At 36.9% G+C, this 21495-nt stretch overlaps 3 protein-coding genes across 3 annotated transcripts; 2 read left to right on the plus strand and 1 right to left on the minus strand.

The window, feature by feature from the left end:
• Positions 1 to 376: 376 nt before the first annotated feature.
• On the plus strand, positions 377 to 3309 carry LOC128092743 (trafficking protein particle complex subunit 5-like). The gene is made up of 4 exons (XM_052707219.1): positions 377 to 694; positions 757 to 883; positions 951 to 1133; positions 3181 to 3309. The coding sequence occupies exons 1-4, from the start codon at positions 525 to 527 to the stop codon at positions 3277 to 3279; spliced, it is 579 nt and encodes a 192-aa protein (XP_052563179.1). The 5' UTR covers positions 377 to 524; the 3' UTR covers positions 3280 to 3309.
• LOC128092744 (uncharacterized) lies at positions 3299 to 4869 on the minus strand. The gene is made up of 2 exons (XM_052707220.1): positions 4670 to 4869; positions 3299 to 4573 (listed from the first exon to the last, which is right to left on the minus strand). Exons 1-2 carry the CDS (start codon positions 4787 to 4789, stop codon positions 4361 to 4363), a joined length of 333 nt encoding a protein of 110 aa, XP_052563180.1. The 5' UTR covers positions 4790 to 4869; the 3' UTR covers positions 3299 to 4360.
• Positions 4870 to 9148: 4279 nt separating this feature from the next.
• Positions 9149 to 20875, plus strand: LOC128092742 (cathepsin L-like). The gene is made up of 5 exons (XM_052707218.1): positions 9149 to 9304; positions 9442 to 9585; positions 19252 to 19457; positions 19743 to 20304; positions 20368 to 20875. Exons 2-5 carry the CDS (start codon positions 9493 to 9495, stop codon positions 20527 to 20529), a joined length of 1023 nt encoding a protein of 340 aa, XP_052563178.1. The 5' UTR covers positions 9149 to 9304; positions 9442 to 9492; the 3' UTR covers positions 20530 to 20875.
• Positions 20876 to 21495: the final 620 nt, after the last annotated feature.

A 21495-nucleotide genomic window follows, 5' to 3' on the forward strand; every position in this document is an offset into this window, starting at 1 on the left:
AAAGATGGGAATCATCCACGCGAAATGTCAAACAAGTTGGTTCTTCCACGTTCTTCTAAAAGAGGAGTTAGAGCGGATGCATGTCTGCCTAAAACTGAACTAAAATATGAGTTTTTCGGAAAATAAAAAATACGTATTTTTGGAATACCTTTTTATTTTAAAAAAGTCAAATAATTTTTTTTACAATCAATAACCAAACCTAACCTGTCAACAAATTCTTAACACTTCAAGGTGAGTAAATCTCAATCTCGAAGGAAGCGCGAATGACTAAACCCACCGCTAGATGGCCCTTCGTCGCGGTTAGATGAGAGCTGGGGATTTGAGCTACACACAACACTCTGAGAGAATCTGCTTTGAATGTTTACATTTATCTGTCATGACGGTCATTGATAAAAAATAAAAACAGTGAATATCATTCAAACATCTTGGGCTATATTTTAGTTGCAAATTAAACAAAATTTCGAGCAACTGAAATAGTAAAACTAGTTTGAAACGTGTGTAAAATATAGCAGCAATCTTAACGCATGGAGAAAATCAATTTAAATCTTTCGAACCGGCCCAAAATGAGCATTCTCGAAAAGCCACTAAGTCGTGGCAAGGGCGAAGTTTCGCTAAGCTGCTACGCCCTATTGTTTTCCGAGGTGGTCCAGTACTGCCAGAGCCGGGTCAACACCATTCCGGACTTGCAGAACAAGTGAGGGATTCCCCTTTGTTGGATTCTGACAAAGTATTTCAAAAACATATGTTTTCTTGCAGATTACATGACCTGGGCAAAGACATCGGATGCCGGATCATTGATCTCTACTTTGTCCGGGAGCGGAACTCAAAACGGGAAACGAAGCTTATCAACATGCTGCTCTTCATCAAAAGCACCCTCTGGAAGGTATAATCTCTTAAACCATTTAAAATATTACTCCAACTAAAACTATTATGAACGCTTCCTCCGGCAGACGCTGTTCGGCAAGGAGGCGGACAAACTGGAACACGCTACGGATGACGAGTGCACTTACTACATCATCGAGAAGGAACCGCTGGTCAACAAATTTATCAGCGTGCCCAAAGATAAGGGCTCGCTGAACTGCGCTCAATTCGTCGCCGGCATAATTCAGGCGGTACTATCGAACTGTGGCTTCGTAAGTATAAATTGTGTGGTCTCTTTTTTCTTCCTTTCTGTAGCAGTTCATTACTACACGTTGCAATGATGCGTAGCGTGCGCGGAAATACGTAGTGGAATTTAAACTGGTTCAAGCGGGATCGATTCCGGTCGATTCAACGGGTTGATGCATGATGCATCATTGAGACAGCGCCAGACATCGTTTGGTTAATGTAGTAAACAGTGCATCGTCTGCGTAGAAAAAGGGAGAGTGAATGAGAGTTCTGGAGCAACATTTGAAAGGGGCGGTACGACATTGCTCTTACGGCCTTTCGTCCCATTTAAACGCGTGTAATGAAAGGCCGTAAGAGCAATGTCGTACCGCCCCTTTCAAATGTTGCCCCAGAGTTGCACTTTGATCTAGGCTAGACGTACAATCCTAGCGAATTAAGGACAACTGAATGGCGCGGGTTTGTTTACTCACAACGCATGATGCCATCCTAATAGAATATTGCGTTAGAAGCTCTAATTTAGTCACTAATCATCTTGCAACTCTGCTCTACAAAAGTAATGCCCAATAATTTTCTGAAAAAGCAGGTGCAATTTATGTAAGAGCCTACCAAAAATAATTTAGACTGGTACAAACTTTATTTAAAGTTTCTGTCCCTTTGCCATGGTCAAGGTAAAGGGCAAAAAAGTAAAAAATCTAAATATAAAATTTCAAGCCCATTTTTCAAAATTTTAAGCCTAAAACATTTTTTTCTCACTCTTTTCTCATCCACGACTAAAATCGAGAAAATAGAGTTTAAATTTGTAATGACCTAAAAAGAACTTAAAATTATTAAAACATATCTTTACAAATTTTCTGTACATTTTCTAATATATCTATCTGGTTATAAAACAACTTTAGGGCAGAGTTAGAAAAATTAAAAATGGTAAGTAAAAAATTAAAATGTTTAATTGTTGACACATTTTCTGTCTTCAAATCAAATAAATATTTAAAAACTTTTTACTTTTCTAGTAATTCTCGAATGACGAAACGGCCTCCTTTTCATCGCTAAAAATAACCGTACTAAAAAATACTTTTTGCAATTCCGTCGTGAAACTACTTACCTTTCCTGTCATTCATGAACGACAAAATAGCCTACTTTTCTGTACCAAAAAAAAAACATAATCGAATAGCAACACTTTTCAAAATAAATGCTGATAAGTTCTACTTTTCAGCACTGAAATGGGTGCTGAAAAGTTGTACTTTTCAGCATTTGTTTCGAAAAGTAAATCTTTTCAACATTTTTTGATTTAAACGATTTATTGACAAAATACATGAAAATTTGACTTAAAATTTCACTCAGTGAGTGTTTTTCGGATTTGCAAAAAATGTTGTATGGAACTCGTTGCAAAACTTGATTTTTTCAGCACTCTTCGTATCTATCCAACTCGGTGAACCTCGTTGGATAAATGTACGACTCGTGCTGAAAAAATCCTCTTTTTGCAACTTGTTGCATAAACTACTATTTAAGTACCTATTTGAGTGTTAAAAAAACTAAATATCTCATTTCAAGCCCAACATTCAAAACTTTGAAGGAAAATCACATAATTCTTTATACATTTTTAACAGTTATTTTACTTCTAAATATCAATAATTTTTTGGAAGTATTTTTTCCCATCGTGCACCTAATGTTAACATATCAGCAACTTTGGTGTGCGGTTAAAACTTCTTAACAGCGGCTTCAGCCCATTTCAAGCAATAAATAGTTTAATGGGAAGTGAGCTAGTAAGTTTCTATCAAGACATTTGTAAAATACTTGTTTAAATAGTGAGAATTTGCAAATTGGACGGTGTAAGGACCAAGTCCTCTACCTGCGAAACATACGAAAATTTCCCCTACAATGTATTCTAAACAGTTTAAAAAAAATGTGATTTTTTGGGGGAAGACAAAACCTTGAAATAGAATTTACATCGGTCTAAAAAAATTCTAAAAATTTAAAAGGGAGAAATAGGGAAGACTCATTTCAGTACCTAATGGTAATAAAATTGCTAAGAATAACTTTCTGAACACGGATAACTCTTCTTTCTCTTCCTTGTAGACATGCCAGGTGTCCGCGCACTGGCACAAGGGCACAACCTACATGGTGAAGTTTGAGGACCATGTCATCAGCCGCGACAAGCAGTTGGAGGAAAAATAAAACCCAAAATCACTACTACTCCGATCCAAACCTGCCGTTTATTGTTGATGCTGGTTCTGCTTATCCGAAACGGCCCCTTTTTTTGCTTTCTACACATTTGCAAACAAGATAGGGGGAGGGGGGGCAGAATGGCCCGCCTAAGTAAAATGCGCCAAAAACCATAGAAAAACATGAAAATTTATGAATTCAGTGTAGTAGGCTTATGCTTTGGGATGTTCCCTTCAATGTTATATACTTGGTTGATGAAATTTTTTAGCTTAAAACTGTTTTTGAGCCACTTTAAAAAAAAAGTTTTTTCGACTTTTTTTCCAGGGTGCGGGGCAGAATGGGCCACCCTGCGGGGCAGAATGGGCCACCTTAGAAAACAAGCCATTTTGTCTAATACAACGTTGAAGGGAGATAAGAAATGACTTAAGGTACCTTTCTAACATAGTTTCCATGAAGTTAGACCACTTTAATAAAAATAGTCACTTATCAAAAAAAAATTTGAAAATAGTGTTAATATGTTGAAAAAGGACACTATTTTTACAAATAATCATCAAAACAACTAAAAAATCAACTAATTTTGCATTAAACGTGATTTGTGAAGCTACCAGGAGTGAAATAATCCATTTAATCCAAATTTCATAACTTTTGATTGTTTTTATAAGGCAGGATAAGGGTGGTCCATTCTGCCCCCAAGTGGATTTTAATTTAACACTTCCACCACCAAGTCTCTAAATGATTTTAAGGTTCCGTTGTTGTTTGTATACCTTGGTAGTAACATCTAGTAACGTTATAAGCATTGAGCAAACTTTTTCAAACAATCCAACTTTTCAGAAAGCTTATTTAAAAACCTCGAAATAAACAACATTTGCGTAGTTTTGTCAATAAATTTACATTTTTGCTCATAATTCGATAAATACAATGAATTCAAACGTCGTTTTCGGTATGGTGAAGTTATTTGACGTCCTTTATAAGACCCTTGCCTTACAATTGGTCTAAATCCATTCTAAAGCCCAAAACCAAGGGTGGCCCATTCTGCCCCCCTGGTCCATTCTGCCCCCCCTGCCCCTAATCAAACAAAGCCACTGCTGGCCGCTTAGATAAACTTGAAGCGACGATCCTTGTAGGCAACCTGACCGGTACGGTACTGCGCTTCCCGGGCGTCACGTTCCCGCTTCAGCATCCAGGCATAGCCAACAATCGGCAGCACCACCGTCAGCATACCAATCTTGAACGACCGTCCGGTGGGCTTAAAGTGCTCAAAGTTGCTCACGCGCATGGCTTGGAACCGGGCCAGACCCAGATCGTACTGGAAAGAAACGGAACCATCGGTGTTGTTGTGGTTAGATAGAGTGGAATGGACACTATGACATAACAAGCCAGGCAGGCATTTGAAACCACTTACCACTCCGCCGCTTTCGCCGTGCAGATGGGCGTGCGGGTTGGTCATCGTGCGCCAGTACTCGGTGCGGAGGGCGGCCCGGCGTGCCGCCTTATCCTGCTGGATCTGTTCCGGGGTGGGCATCGCTACGGATTACACGGTGCACCGAAGAAAGGGTACACACACACGGTCCGAGGAAAACTTTTCAACAAGCTTTTGAACAGCGATGAATGACAGACTGCGCGACTGACAGATGTTGCTCAATTTACGAGAAACTGAGCTACGCGCGTAGAGAGGAAGTACTGTGTGAATATTCGCGACACGTGGAGTATTGCAGTCGTCGGTAAGTTATTTTGAAAAATCTTGAAATTTTCTTCTTTTTGACTTGTAGTTTTTTTATTTAGGTAATCTAAATTCTATTCTTTGCCGGGAGCCGTGGTGTAGCGTGGTTGCCTCTCATCCAGTCGGTCTGGGTTAGAGGGTGACGATTCTCGAGATTTCCAATTTCCCGGGAATCGAGAGTTGAATTTGGCCATTTCCCGGGAATTCCCGGGACCCGAGAGTTTTTTTTTTTTGACTATGCCAATATTGCCAAAATTTAAAATGAAAAGTATTAAATTTGTTTCTTTTTAATAAATTCAGTTACAATTAATTCATACTAATTCTATGAAACGTTAATTTAAGTAGCCTCATTATTTGGAGGATCTATAGAAAACCTTTTGATTTTATTCTCAATCTGCAAATACAAAATCGATTCTTATTTACGAATCTTGATTCGCACTGAGTGATTTTTCAAAAGTTGCACAAACTTGTTTTTAAATTTTTGAAAAAAAAATACTAATACAGCTAATATATAATTTCCCAGTATCGGGAATTTTGCAAAATGATATAAACAACGACTCAAAACAACAAATTAAACCCTTTTTTGTAATTTTTAAGGTCAACTGTTTTTATTCATTGAAGAAATATTTACAGTTATCAGGAAAATCCATACGTTCTTAAAAAAAAAACTAGATTATGAGGATTGCTATGCTCAAGAGAAGACATGGGAATTGAACTTAACTTGAAAAATCTTTTCCCTCTTAGAAAAAAATTACAAAAAAATATTTGAAAATAAAACATTTGGTTTCATTTCTGGGATGTAACTGCTAAATATTTTTAAGGTAAATTTTGGGGTCCAAATTTATGTTTTGCTTCTCAATTCAATTCAATTCAATTCGGTTTTATTTGTAAATAACCCAAGTTACAATGAGTTCATTTAGGTATATAACAGAGTTTTGGTGTTCCTTTCAGCTGTGTTTTATATCGTAATTCAATCGAAAAATTATTACTTATAACTATGAAATAGACAAGAGTAAGAAAAAGTTTTCAAAAAACTTACAGAAAGTGCATTTTTTGCTTCTCTAAATTATAGTTTTTGGAATTTTTGGCATGTTAAAATTTACACTTTCTGAATAATAAGATTAGAGAAGCATTGGTTTATTCGAACTTGAACATCGAACATTGAGCATTCTATTTTCAAAACAATTTTGAATTGTTCAAATGTTTTTTTTTCTGTTTAGTTGGTGTAATTTTGCTTCGATATTTATAAGTTAAAAATTTCCCGGGAGTCTCGACCGAATTTCCCGGGAATCGAGAGGGCCAAAAATAGTCGATTTCCCGGGAAATTTTTCCCGGGAATTCCCGCTCGTCACCCTCTAGTCTGGGTTCGATCCCAGAAGGTCCCGGGGTGGCATTTTGCGAGACGAGATTTGTCTGATCACGCCTTCCGTCGGACGGGAAGTAAATGTTGGCCCCGGACAAACCTAAAAAAGTTATGTCGGTTAGCTCATTCCAGGTGTAGGAGTCGTTTCCCTGGGTCCTGTCTCGGTGGAGCCGCTGGTAGGCAGTTGGACCAACAATTCAAAGGTCATCAGTTCGAATCCCGGGGTGGATGGAAGCTAAGGTGTAAAAAATGTTTTGCAATTGCCTCAACAATCAAGCCTTCGGACACTTAGTTTAGAGTTGGAATCTCGTAATCGAGAACGCCAAGGCAATGCTGTAGAGCGAATAATTTGATTATTGAAATACTATCTTTGGTAAAACTTAGTCAGGACCTGCCTATCTAAGGCTACCAACTGTACGGATTATTTCCTTACTGTACCGATTTTCGTACCTCATAGCGGATTTTTAAAAGGCCGGATTTTAATACGGATTTTTTACGGAATTTCATGATGACAATAACATCTTTTTTTATATTGAATGGCTTTTTTTATTTGGCCAAAGCTTTTGCTCATTAGACATTTTTATTTAAATGACAGTTTGATTTTAAAAGATTAATTTGGATAGTTATCCGGGTTTGCCTCAGTTCATTATCATTTTTTTTTTTTTAATTCCTTACAACACATAGGGTAAATTTACCCATTTTAATCAGTTTAAGCCGTTCGACCAATTGTCATCACTTTTGCAGTTTCCGCTATTAAATCAACATTTTCAGATACGTTAACAATGGAGAGTTGCTGGCTCACTTTTATTTGAGCTATTTATTACTTTGGAACAGTCAAAAACAATTTATGAAAGATGTAATTCTTGATCAAAGTGCTGTTAGGCCAATAATAGAAATAGGCTGAGAACAAGTATATTTCCCCTATTATCCAATAAATCCTGTAAATTCTGAACTAACTAAAAATATATAAAAACACTCTATATTTTTCCTAAAAGCACTTGCCATTTCGTAAATTTTAAAAGATTAACAGATTGATTCGGCAAATCACGGTTTAGTTTGAGAATGTTTTTAAAATGTGCAAGACATAAGAACTCTTAAGCAAAGTAAAATTTGTAAATTTTTGTAGTCCCAGATTTTAAATTTATCTTAACAATTCCTTATTAGTTTTGGCTATACTATAGGGTCATATCGGCAAAGTGTACGGATGTTTGCTCAACAAGAGTTGGTAGTCTTACCTATGACCTATAACACCCATTTTGTATAATTGATTCGTCTATAAAATTTCGGAAAATTCTTTTTTAATTGGTTTAACAATTAAAAAAAAACATGCAAAATGTACTTAATTTTTTCCCCAAAATTATTTTTTTTAAATAAGATAAATTCAAATTGCATTCAAAAACGACGTATTTTTTTTTGACTAAATGGACCGTTATAGCCATTTATTGGTTAATTTAAAGATGAAAATAAGTATATTTTTTATTGTTAAAAATAATGACCGTGTATGCTTAATTTTTGTCCAAAATGCTGAGAAAATTCTCTACAATTTTGATTTTTGAACTTTTATAATCAGACTGTGATTTGCTACTCTTGCAAAGAAGTTAAATAGAGAATTTCTATTTTTTTGTAATTTTTCGATTGGCCTATTTTTTAACTGACGTTGCTTTTGTAAAACTTTTCAATCTTCTAATACACATGATTTAGGCCGTTGCAAATACTTTTCAAAGTTCAAGTCAAAAAAAAATTGTGCAAAACAAAGGGACATATTAGAAAAAAAAATTCACTGATATGTTAAAAATAAAGGCTTGTTCTTTCAGTTTTTTTAATTGAAATACGGAACATTATTTCCTGTTTTTATTTAAATATGGGAAATGAATTAGTTCAACCATTGCATGCATTTATTTGTTTTTTTTTTATGGACAGAAATGCTTAAAAATGTTAAACTTTTAAGTGCCAAACCAAAATAACATAAACAAAATTACAATAGATAAACCAACCCCTATTTAAAATGTACTACGGCCCTCATTTTTCTGTCACGATATCCGTAACGCTTGTACATGGTGTATGTATGGATGTGATTTCGGGCTCAACCTTTGATTTTTCCTATAATTTTAACTGGGACCTTTCGAATTTCGGTGACGCTGGAATAAATCAGCTTTAATCCAGTCACGAAATATTCTAGCAGAGCTGGTTCTGCCAGAAACCTGCTAGAACGGTGGAACATTTCTGCTAGAATCCTTGACCTGGTACACAGTTTATACTAACAGGCTATCGTAACCAATAAAACAACAAATTACAAATTACAATATCCAGCTCTGTGAGAACTCTGCTAGAACCTGCTAGAACGTCGTGACTGGGAAGGCAAGACCAGAGGCCTCAGATCATCTTGCACCCTTCAGAGGAATTGTTCCCCAGACTATGCCATTGGACCTCTTGGTATGCCAAATTCGTCAAATATTTAAGGCTGACTTGTACAGAGCAATTTACCAAAATGTTCAAGTTTTACGGGTTAATTCCCATTTAAATTGTTCCTGCTCAAGGCAAGTCAGTTTCCAACCAAATGGGCTGAAAGTTTTGCTACATGACCCATTTTCAATACTCTTATGTGCAATGTCATATAATTTTTAATCTGGACATTTTTTTTTTGTTCATGGCTATTTATACTCGCAAGAAATTTGTTTGAAACAACAAATTTGTGTAATAAAACAAGAAAAATTTAACCACCACTGTCTCCGGCCGTTTCAGGCTGCGATAATCTCACACTCGCGAGCGAACCAAAGTTCGTGAGAGCGTGAGAGAGCGACCTTTTAAACGGCTGAGAGCTTCGCCGGAACGCTCAATCTACGCCAAGCAGTTGGCCAGTTAGGAAGTGCTTCTCTTATTGTGTGTGTTGAAAAAAGTGTTATTTTTTAAATAAATTTAGTGCTTATTTGAGAATTAGAAGACTGATTAAAGTGGTAAGTAGTGATTTTGTGATTGTTCAAGTAATAAAACTTCCCCAAAATTCCACTTAAATCTTTTATGACTAACAATTAACTCACTGAGCACTAATACACCCACACATCTCTCTATTCTTTGTCATGTTTTCGTACAGATATCGAGATAAATCCCCAGTGCATACGGCAGCTGTGTATCCGAAAACAAGATGAAGATTCTGTTTCTTCTGGTGGCCTTTGTGGCTGCGGCTAACGCTGTTTCCATCTTCGAGCTGGTCAAGGAAGAATGGAACGCCTACAAGGTGAGTGTCCAAATTTAAAGGTCTTTAAACTATAACTTTTGAATACTAAATTTTAAAATTTTGGGGGAGGTTAATACGTATCGGCAATTTGCCTTGACTAAGTGCATGATTAAACAGTTTAATAGCAGAGTCATAAAGGAGGGAAAAGAATAGTAAGAGGAAGAAACGGTTAACGCAACACAACAACAAGTTTATGTTCGAGGTTCAATGACGCAGTTGTCGAGTTCGTCGGTCTGCTGCTTTCCTTAGTTTTCAAGTTACAACATGTCTGGTTTGTAATTACATCTGGAGATAAAGGAATCAGTCAGGTTCTTTTTTTCAGTAATCTTATCCCAAAGTGGGAGGTACAAATGGGAGATGACTCAAACATGAAAGTGGGATAAATTAACCTGTGTTTCTGTATAAGTGCACTACAACTTAAAAGTTTCTGTTTTTTTTTTGCGTCGAATCGATTGTAAATATAGCCCATAAACACAAAAGAGTCAGTGAGGGATGAGGCGAAAATGTAACCCTCGAACAGACGCAGGTACACGACAAGCCAAACAGCACAACAACACACAGCTGACAATGAATATCGTAAATACAGTGAGCGAGCAGTAAGAAAAAGAGGTGGATAGACGACAACAACAAGTTTAAATGTAGATGGGGAGAGAAGGGTACAACTTGGGTTGGTAGTCCTCGAACTGTTGTATGTTTGAGTGTGTTGCATATGTTTTGTTTGTTTGGTTGTTCATATCGGATGATTTTTTTTCCTCAGAAACTCATGATATATAATCATGATACAACAAATCGAAATTAATGATATTTTATAACTTGTTTAAAATGATTACGAGTTCTGCCAACTAACAAACAAAATATTCTGAATCAACCAACCAAATTTGACTGAAATTGGGTTGCAGAACTCGAACGTAAAGTTAAAGGTTTGAAAAGAAAAAGTACAAATGATTTGACAAATGAACTTTGAAAAATATCTGCAACAGACTTAGGCTGGAACAAATATTTTCAAATCAGTTGAAATCAATTCAAAATGCATTTCACTGCGTTCAGAATAATTTTTAGCATGTTTGAATTTATTCAAAAATCGTCAGAATTTTTTTAAATTTTCGTAGCGCACAAAGTTTTTTTTTTTTTTGCTGAAATTAATGTTTTCGTCAAATCTTACATTTCTCGGATTAGTTTTCAAAAAGCCGTAAGAGCCATTGGTAAACAAAGTCCTTTTTGCATCGGTACTTCACCTACTTACAAAAAACCAAAATCAAAAATGCTCGAGATTGTTCATCTAAATGTCCTTCAAGTGCCCCAAACTAAAAATAAATGAAATTTTGTTTCATTTTCAAGAAAAACAAAAATTAGTGTCAGAGGTCACGGTGGCTCTTACGGCTTTTGGAAAACTCACCCGAGATTTGTAAAATGTTTTGAAAACACTTTTTTCATTCGTATGTTAAGAATATGGCTTGTTATTTCAATTTTAATATTTTTTTAAATATGTTTGCATACTTGTTTTTACTTTCACAAAAAAGTACAACTTGATTTTTCGAAACTTTCAAATTGAAATTTGAAGCTTTGTACAAATTCAATATTTTTGATTGAAATTTATAGTTTTGTTCGTTGCGTTGTGCGTTGGGGAATTTAATCAGAACAAGCTATTATACCAGGGGTGACCAAAGTATGGCCCGCGGGCCAAACGTGGCCAAACGTGGCCCGCGGACGAAAAAACGAAGTTGACTTTATAGCTGTCGACCACCATTGCTAGTACCAACCACTAGTGTCTTCCTTTTTATCTACAAGGACTTCGCCGCCCTGGGCTCCTAAGTGTATGAAAGTATGGCACGGAGCGACGGCGCCGAATACCCATATTTACACAAAGAATTTTAGAGCGCCCGCCGCGGGATTCGAACCTGCGACCTCTGGATTGTGAGTCCAGTGCGCGGTCCGATTGATCCACACGGGCGGGACACATTTTGAAATATCATGTAAAATGGCCCTTTGACCACCTAAAGTGATTTAAAAAAAATCAAAATTTATGTTATAAAAGAAATAAAAGTTATGTTTTATCCATGTTTTGATCCTGAATATTTTGTTCAAAAATCTATCTTATTGAAAATTGAATGTGTATACAGTCCAGACTCGATTATCCGAAGGCCTTGGCAACACTCACTTCAGATAATCGAGGCTTCGAACTGTATTGTAATTTCGTAAAAATTTTCAGCAGACATTTTTAGAAATGAGTTAGGGACCATCCATAAACCACGTGGACACTTTTTATGGAAATCTCAACCCCCCCCCCCCCCGTGGACAATTGTCTTCTTCTTTTCTTCTTTTTTTGTATGGAGCGTGGACAATCGACATACCCCCCCCCCCCCTAAAGTGTCCACGTGGTTTATGGATGGACCCTTATAAAACGTTCAAATTTGACTAAAGTATAAAATTGTAAAAATGGCGATAATATAGGTATTCCAAACTTATTTAAAAGTTATAATTCACTATTTTCATACAGGCTGGGCGTCAAACTTATGTTGCACTTGGGGAGCGTCCTTTTATTACGTAACGCAGTAGGGGGTAGGGGGGTTCGAAGGCCTTGTTACGCTCCATACATTTTTTTTAAATTGTATGGAAATTTTGTTACGATTGGGGGGAGGGGGTCCAAAATATTTTTTTTTGCGTTACGTAATAAAAGAACGATCCCTTAGAAACCTTCCCCATCGGGACTCGAACTCATGACATTTGGATTATGAATCTTACTGACAAACATCCGATTTAGGCAGACCAAAATGTATTAAATTTTTATTGAAATTGGATGAAAGATTGTTGACAAATCCTTTTAAACAATTTTTCAAAGTTTGTGTCACCCCTTTTGAAATATGTTTTGCAATTAATAATTAGAGTTTTAATGAAAATACCGGTGCATTAAATTGAATACCCTTTTAATTTCATTATAATTGTGAAATCACGATTGTCTTCTGCAAAAAAATGTTCAACCACCTCTCGACTTTGACCAATCCATGGTATATGAACTTGTTACAAAAATATTTGTAGCGGTCTAACCTGATTCAATGTTTGTTGAGACATGAAATTGCAATAAAACCTTACGGGTAATATTTTTTTTTTTAATTCTTGGTTTGGCCCGCAAGCTCAAAAGAGCTTCAAATTTGGCTCGCCACTCAGAAACTTTGAGCACCCCTGTATACGTATTAAAGGTGCGCAAAACCGCTCTTTATGATGAGCCCGTCTTTCTGGCTGTGCTTTAAAAAAAAATGGTAGAAATGTTATTTTTAAGCATGAAGCAATGAAATATTTTCTCCAAGTTCTCTCAAACATTAAAAAAATAAATAAAAAAAAGATGTTTAACCATTTTAAAATGGTACATATGATTCAAAACCCTTCAGCGGTTCTGTAAAAAATGCGTAGTCTCAAAATGAGCTGCGCGGTTTTTTCGCTCTTTTTAGTAAACCGGCTCTTTTCAGCGACTTTTTTTGTCCACCTCTAATACGGATGAAATATAGAAATTAAAAATCACAAAATGTTGGCGTAGAGTAACATTAATCAACATAATCAAATTTTTCTTCATTAAATTCCTTTTAAAACGTCAAACAAACTTTGAAACATATTTGTAACAGTTTTCCATTGAAAATCTGAACTAAAATATATGATAATTTCTAAAAGATAATAGGTTCTAATAGAACCTTACAAATTTCTAACAAATTTTTTTTTCAAATAAATTTTTAATGAATTTCTAGTATACAGTCCAGACTCGATTATTCAAAGGCCTTGGAATAAATATACTTCGGATAATAGAATCATCGGATAATCAAATCACATTTTTTCTCGTTAGCTTATTTTTAATTGTGGAGCATAGATATGACCCTTGAACTAGGTACGTAAAGTGAAATTGTAAAAGTAAATCCAAGATTTCGGCCAAAATTGAGGCAAGGAAATTTTGAAGGAAATGCAGTTTGTAATTTAATAGGCAATCAACTATTCAAATTTGGCTAAAATGGCGTCGCAGAACTCGAATTTGTTGTTAAAAGTAAGAAAATAACAAAACACACAAAACAACATTTTGTTGATGATTAATTCAATTTTAATCCACATTAATTAAGATATTTCCTAAAAAAAATGTATGCAGCAGATCTAAAACACACACATTTAGAGCCGAATTAAATCCGGCTTGTTTTCCATATCCACTCCACATGTCTCAGAAAACAAGAGGAAAAAAATGAAAATTATGAAGAAAGAATTGAAAGGAAATTGAACGAGTTTTAGCCCAAAAACTTGCTCCCAGGTAGAATGCTGGGCTTAACCTGCTTTTTCTATCTCTCTAAAATGGCCACAAAGAGTGCCAAATAAGGCGGACGGCGGCGTAAACCGAAACAAAGAACATACGCAAAACTTTCGCTCACCTTGACTGCTTTCTGCCCTACTGAAAAGCCCTGAAAACGTGCTTCGTTGTTTATGTTTAGATCAGCTGAGGTTAAGCCGTTGAAGGTTGGATGTAAATGGGATAGTTACTTTTTGTGTCCCACTTCCTGGAAGTTATATTCCAAAGTATTTGCTTTGCAATTTCATTCTACAATGTCAATAAAAGACGAGCACCTTAGAACGAACTTTTGCGTACATTTCCAGCGATAACATCAGTCCAAACAGCAAATGGCGATTATATAAAAGAAACGATTCTTCATCAGTAGAAGAGGAACCAGACTGCCTGCACGTGTCATCAAATTTCAAACGGTCTGATTCACGAGAACGAGATTTGCCTGCGTCGGTCGTTTGCTTTTAATCGCTGCGCGCTGTTTATGTTTATTTATTTTGACCGTTAACTGGTTGACGGCTGTGTGATTCAACGGCATGAGATTTGTTTGAGTTATATTTTGAAATTTAATATCAATGTTTTTTTCAGACTTCAATAAATTTTGTTGTCTTATCAAAAACTGTACAAAACGAACACAAATACAGCTAAAATTACTTCAAGAGGGCGTTCCGGCCTAACCGCCCCTTAAAGTGAAATCAACAAGCAAGAGTCCAATTGTCGTCATTCTATCCGTCTGACCCAGATTCTGGACCTACCCGCATCGCAATCGCCAAAAATGTGTTTACCGTGACTAAAGCAAAAGGACAATGGACCACTATCGCCACAAAAATGTTGTTTCTTTTTTTTCGGTTATGGACTTATTTTGACTGGAAATTACCCACATCGATGACGATGCAGGCAAATAATTACACAGATTGATGCACTCGTCAGTAAACCGTTACATGAGTAATAAATTAATAACCTCTCGTAAAGAGATTACTGCGTATTTACAATAAAACAGATCATGCAACCAACGACCCACAAAATGACCGTTGCGCGTCGCATGCTCCGCATCGGCAGGGATTAATAACGGTCAAAAGGAAGAAGCTGTAACGCAATTTCCTATAACCTTAATGTTTTCAATTTCTAATCGGCGAAATGGCGTTTGGGTTCGGTGCCAATGTGTGTGGTCACTTTTATTCATCACAAACTGGGCCAACACAAAGAGTTGAGAGCGCTGATAAGAAATTATCAGCCTGGGTTGCGTCATGCAAAAAGCTTTGAAGCTTCTGTGTGTGTGTGAATCAAAACTGCGCGCCCAGCTGTAGTTTGCTCGTCTTTTAGGAGAGTGTATTTATCAACTCAGCGAAAAAAGAGGCGTCGCGTTTCAACGTGCGAATCACGCTCTGGACGATCATCAGCGTTGTGTTGAACTGGTTTCCCTCCGGGGATGTCCGAGCTGGAACAGTCAACTCGTGCTATCGTTGTTATAGTCTCGTGCAATCGCGCGATACGCTTGAAGGTCTTGAAAGTGTGAAAAGTTATTAAATGGGAATTTATTGCCATTAGCAAACTTTGTTGCAAAAAAACTGAAAATCTAAAAAGAATTTAAGCTGACTTTTTACTCGAATCAAATCTATTTGAAAAGTCAAACGATACAATGTTACAAACAATAAATTAAGAGTGCTGCAAATATTTTTCAAAGTTTCTATTGCTCCTTCTTGTGTGACCCTTCTAAATTGCCTTAAAATATGTTTTCAAAAAGCTCTAAAATGCAATGGAAAAAAAGAAATTGATTGATTGATTAAAAATACATTTCTTGGTTTGTTTTCATTTTACCAAAATTGATTTAAATTTGTCATAACTTACAGTCCAGAGTCGATTTTCCGAAGCCTCAATTATCTGAAGTTTAGATTATCCGAAGTTCGATTATCCGAAGGTTTGTATTCGGATAATCAAATCATGAACAAAACCAAATTTTTCGTATTTTTTTTCTTGCTTTTAACATAAAATTTGAGTTCTGCAACCCCATTTTAGTCCAATTTGAACCTTTTATCATCACCTTTTATGTCTGTGCTTTTATATTGAAAAATGCATTTTCAATATTTTATCACCGCCATTTTGGCCGCCATCTTGGATTTAAAAATTCTAAATCACTTTAGAGTAGTTAAGGGATTATTCTTAAGCTCAAAAATCAAAAATAAGACAACGAAAAACATTTTTTTTTCGTGATTCGGTTGGTCTGAAGTGAAATTTTGCCGAGGCCTTCGGATAATCTAGTCTGGACTGTAGTACATTTTTCAAATTTCCTATGTCAAAACAAGTCATTTTGCATCATTATTGTTATTATCATTATGAAAACTTTTCATACAAGTCTTAATACAATTTTTAGGGCTGGCTGGTCATACAAAACTGGTATTTGAATGAATGAAATTCCGTATCTTTAGAAAGAATTATTTGATCGATTTGGTGTCTTTGGCAAAGTTGTAGGTTAGGATTAGGACTTTTCGGTAAAAAATATGTACACGGAAAACAATCCAATTTTTTATTTAGATGTTTATGTTTTAGGGGGCTACGAAAGACATCTTCTAAGCCATAATGCATGATGGTGCAAAATCTGGTTACAGAGATAAGAATTTTTAAAAAATAGTGTTTTTTGAAAATGTCGAAAAACGTGACAGAAAAAAAATAAAAAGGTCATTCCAAGAAATTGAATTGGATTTTCATTCGAAAATTACTTCACTTTTTTTTTTGATAAATATACCGTTTTCAAGTTATAGCCACTTTTGGGTATATATTTTAGATTTAGTTTTGATTTTTGCATTGAGCATGAGCATGAGAAACCAGCCATGGTTGTCCTTCTTCGTTGCTGAACAAGACCGTAATATCCTATCAATACAACCGACCATACGCTTAAACGATCTAATGTTGTTTCCCTTATCAACAGCATGTATGAATGCGCTGAAAAGATAAAACATCAAGATCATTAAAACGAGATCTGGAGCAAATAGGTTACAGTCGTTGGCCACCAACGGCGCCCGCTATGTCAGTTTGTAGATCTCGGGGGATTGGGACGGGAATGTTAGTTAGCACAGGTTGCTACAAAGGGTGGGATCTATACGATATCCACACCCCCACGTGTGCCGGAAAACTACTTCTACTTGGGATTTTGTTAGTGGGTAAGGGTAATGGTCAGGATTCATCATAGAAGATGATGATGTGACCCAAAAATCAATGAGTTTTGTTTATAGGTTGATGTATTATTCTCAAGGCAAACAATCGGATGATGCGGATGAGACTATTCCCGGTTATTTGGTGTTGAGTTTAGCATAAATGATTCAATCTTAGACAGCCGGCTGTGGAAAGATAAAACCAAATAAAATGCGAAAACGCGAAACACACACAATCGGGGGGACAACAAAGACGGAAACGGCATCGAAAATCCTGCGTGATGACCGCGACGCGCACCGTTCAAATTCTCCAAGGCAACTCAGATTTAGTTTTGATTTTTGCATTTCAAAAATACTTCCTCAAAGAAAAGATACTCCGCATTTTTTAAGGCTGAAGACATTACCTACAATTTTCTGATACTTTTAAAATTGAGCTATTTGTTTTTGAGATACTGCCTTCAATCGATGGAAATGAGTTTTTCTAAGTTCGATTTTCAATTGGGTCCTAAAATGAAGCTCAGATTGCTGATATTACTGTTCACAACGATAAAGCTTATTTTTCTGAGTACAATGACCCTTTGTACGACCACAAAGAGTTTAAAATGGATTTTTAAATCAATTTTGAAAAATTAACCTCGCGGTCCTTCTTGACAGAAAAGCTCCTACTTGACAGCTCGTTCCAAGGGGACCATAGTTGATCCATCGAAAAAATGTTGTCTTGTCAAAAAAAAATGCATTAAAATGAAAAAAAAGTGATCAGAAATGGTTTTTAATCGTGTTTTTTACCGTTGTACATGAAAATTGACATAGGGCTTTAGTACCCAATTGAAAAAAAAATGATCATTTTGCCCCAAATCTTCACTATTTTCATGAAATTAAATTCAAGATTCGGATTCAGCGGCCAGAATTGATACAGTCCAGACTCAATTATCCGGCTCCGGAGTGTCGAAATTGCATTTTCTCTGGTTGCATGCATTGGGTTTACGTAGACGAATGAGCAACCCTAAACCAAATAAGCATTTCTTAAACAAAGATTCCTAAAAATGTGATTTTTTGGACATAAATCCGCCTGAGAGAAGCCAAAAACTCAAATTTTAGTCAAATATTGATAGGGCTTATTAATCCTGGGACAAAACCCTATCATTTAATCACACAATTAGTCTTATTAAAACATTGTATGTATGTATTATGATTGATTTGATAGTAAAAAGTGACTATTTTCTGCAAGTCGAATCGTAGGTGCGAGAAAGTATTTTATTATTTTTTTCTTGGCTAAGAAAATATTGTTCCTGACATCATAATCTATCATTTATGAAGACGGCACCTAGAATTCCTCGACATGACCTCAAAACGGGACAGGCTACCGATTCCAGCCAAACCAGCAGGATTTCAATCCGAAGTGCTCCTATTTATCGACCTTGAAGCACCATGTACATGTAAATTCAGGTGTTCCACAATTGTGGGAGGCACAATAACATCCCACAATCATGGAACAGGCAATTCGGAGGCAGAGTTTTTCTGCTGTGCAAAAATAGTCTCGAAATAAGGTTTTTTGTTAAAAAAGTACTACTTTTACTAGTGAAATAGCAAGAGAATGTCCATATAAAGGTCCTAAAAATAGTAGGGTCGACAGAAAAGCTGCATTTGGCATGTTATTGACAAATTACCACAAAAGTGTTCCGAATTTGTGGGTGTTCCGAATATGTGGGATGACTGTATCTCCAGCAAAATGTACTGGACCCTTTTTCTATAGAAAAGCGTGATACTTTAAAGTCTTTAAAAACATATTGCGAAATCCTGTTAATGGACATAATTATTTTAGATATTTTTCGTAAAACATGCTGAAATATCTTTAAAAAAAATACTTTCAGCAAATAAAGTTTTCATTTGAACAGCGGTTTTAGCCATGTCATTGCACAATATTGTGATATTTTTTATTGGTTTCGGTTAAATCAAACACAGAACAACAACATTGGTACATCGGTTTTCAAATTTAAAGCTTAGGTGCTTAAATGTCCCTAATAATACTGTAGTCCCGATTAGCTCCAGTTAACGCATCAGATTTTTTGATAAAAATAAAAATAAGTAGTAAACATATTTTGAATGGCCTTCGTACATATTTTTAATATTTTGTGTGAACAATTGACGTGATTTTTCAACTGAAACAGAGTAATCTAACGATCCTTCCACCCTCTTTCCCGATTTCAGCTGCAACATCGCAAAAAGTACGACAGCGAAACCGAAGAGCGCCTCCGGCTGAAGATCTACGTCCAGAACAAGCACAAGATCGCCAAGCACAACCAGCGCTTCGAACAGGGACAGGAAAAGTTCCGCCTGCGCGTGAACAAGTACACCGATCTGCTGCACGAGGAGTTTGTCCAGACGCTGAACGGCTTCAACCGTACGAACGCCAAGTAAGTGATGATCGGTTTCCTTTGTGTCCACTACCAGTGTCGTCGCGCTGAGATGAGTCAATTAGCGCCTGTTGATGTGTTGTTCTAAGCGACATTGATGGCGATCGTGAACAAAACTTCCGTTATTCCAGTATGCACGAGTGCCGCCGCGCGCCGTTATGATTCATTGAAGCATAATCTTGTTTGTCCCTTCGTTTTGTTTGCGGGTTCGAAGAAAGTTGTCACGCGATAGAATGACTCATGAAGGGCACTTGTGTAACGAGTCTACTTTCTTTTCTTTCGCAGGAAGCCAATGCTCAAGGGCGTCAAAATTGACGAACCTGTTACGTACATCGAACCCGCCAACGTTGAGGTGCCAAAGACTGTCGACTGGAGAGAAAAGGGAGCCGTCACTCCGGTGAAGGACCAGGGCCACTGCGGATCATGCTGGTCGTTCTCGGCAACCGGTGCGCTCGAGGGACAGCACTTCCGCAAGACCGGCAAGCTGGTTTCGCTGTCCGAGCAGAATCTGGTCGATTGTTCCACCAAGTACGGAAACAACGGTTGCAACGGAGGCATGATGGACTTTGCCTTCCAGTACATCAAGGACAACGGAGGAATCGACACCGAGAAGGCCTACCCGTACGAAGCCATCGATGACACGTGCCACTACAACCCGAAGGCCGTTGGTGCCACCGACAAGGGCTTCGTTGACATTCCCCAGGGCGATGAGAAGGCGCTGATGAAGGCCATCGCTACCGCCGGTCCAGTCTCGGTTGCCATCGACGCGTCCCACGAATCGTTCCAGTTCTACAGCGAAGGAGTCTACTACGAGCCCCAGTGCGACTCGGAGAACCTCGACCATGGCGTAAGTTGCTCAACCTGTTATAATCCAAACCAACCAATTAACAAAATTCCCCACTCTTTCCAGGTCCTGGCCGTTGGATACGGTACCAGCGAGGAAGGTGAGGACTACTGGCTGGTCAAGAACTCGTGGGGAACCACCTGGGGAGACCAGGGCTACGTCAAGATGGCCCGCAACCGGGACAACCACTGTGGTATTGCTACCGCTTCCAGCTACCCGCTAGTTTAAGCGCGAGCGTGATCTTTTAGTCGTAAACTTCGTTTTTCAACTCAAAATTACATTTTTCTTTTTCCGTGACTTTTTACCATTCAACACAAATTATAGTTTTACATGAAAGGGAACGAATAAAAATTGCATCTTTCTAGAGATAGGCAATCGAATTGATTCCTACGTAAATACCATTCTGGCCGAAACGATAAACGAACAATTCTAGTGTACGTAATAGCGTAGCAAATGTATGAGTTCAAATGAGTAGTTTTTTTCTGTCTCTAGTTTGAGACCGGTAATGTCTGTGAATTCGTTGATTGTAAGTTGTATGTATTACAGAGGAATTCAATAAAAATGTGAAAAATAACTGATTAAATCTTTTAATTGATTGTGAATAAGTTTTCGAGTAACTCCAACCAATTTATGATGTACTTTTGACATTTCAAACAAAGTGCACATTTTGAAATAGTAGTTTATGCAACAAGTTGCAAAAAGAGGATTTTTTCAGCACGAGTCGTACATTTATCCAACGAGGTTCACCGAGTTGGATAAATACGACGAGTGCTAAAAAAAACAAGTTTTGCAACGAGTTCCATACAACATTTTTTGCAATTCCGAAAAACACCCATTGAGTGAAATTTTAAGTCAAATTTTCATGTATTTGTCAATAAATCGTTTAAATCAAAACAATGTTGAAAAGTGTTACTTTTCGAAACAAGTGCTGAAAAGTTCAACTTTTCAGCACCCATTTCAGTGCTGAAAAGTAGAACTTTTCAGCATTTATTTTGAAAAGTGTTGCTATTCGATTCTGTTACTTTTGGTACAGAAAAGTAGGCTATTTCGTCGTTCAAGAATGACAGGAAAAGTAAGTAGTTTCACGACGTAATTGGAAAAAGTATATTAATGAAATTATGCAGTATGCGTCAAATTCTGAGCAACTATGCGCCTCCTTCAAAACGTATGGGATTTACTGAAACTTGATAGAAA

Source organism: Culex pipiens, chromosome 2, assembly GCF_016801865.2.
Source record: "Culex pipiens pallens isolate TS chromosome 2, TS_CPP_V2, whole genome shotgun sequence".
Taxonomy (NCBI): domain Eukaryota; kingdom Metazoa; phylum Arthropoda; class Insecta; order Diptera; family Culicidae; genus Culex; species Culex pipiens.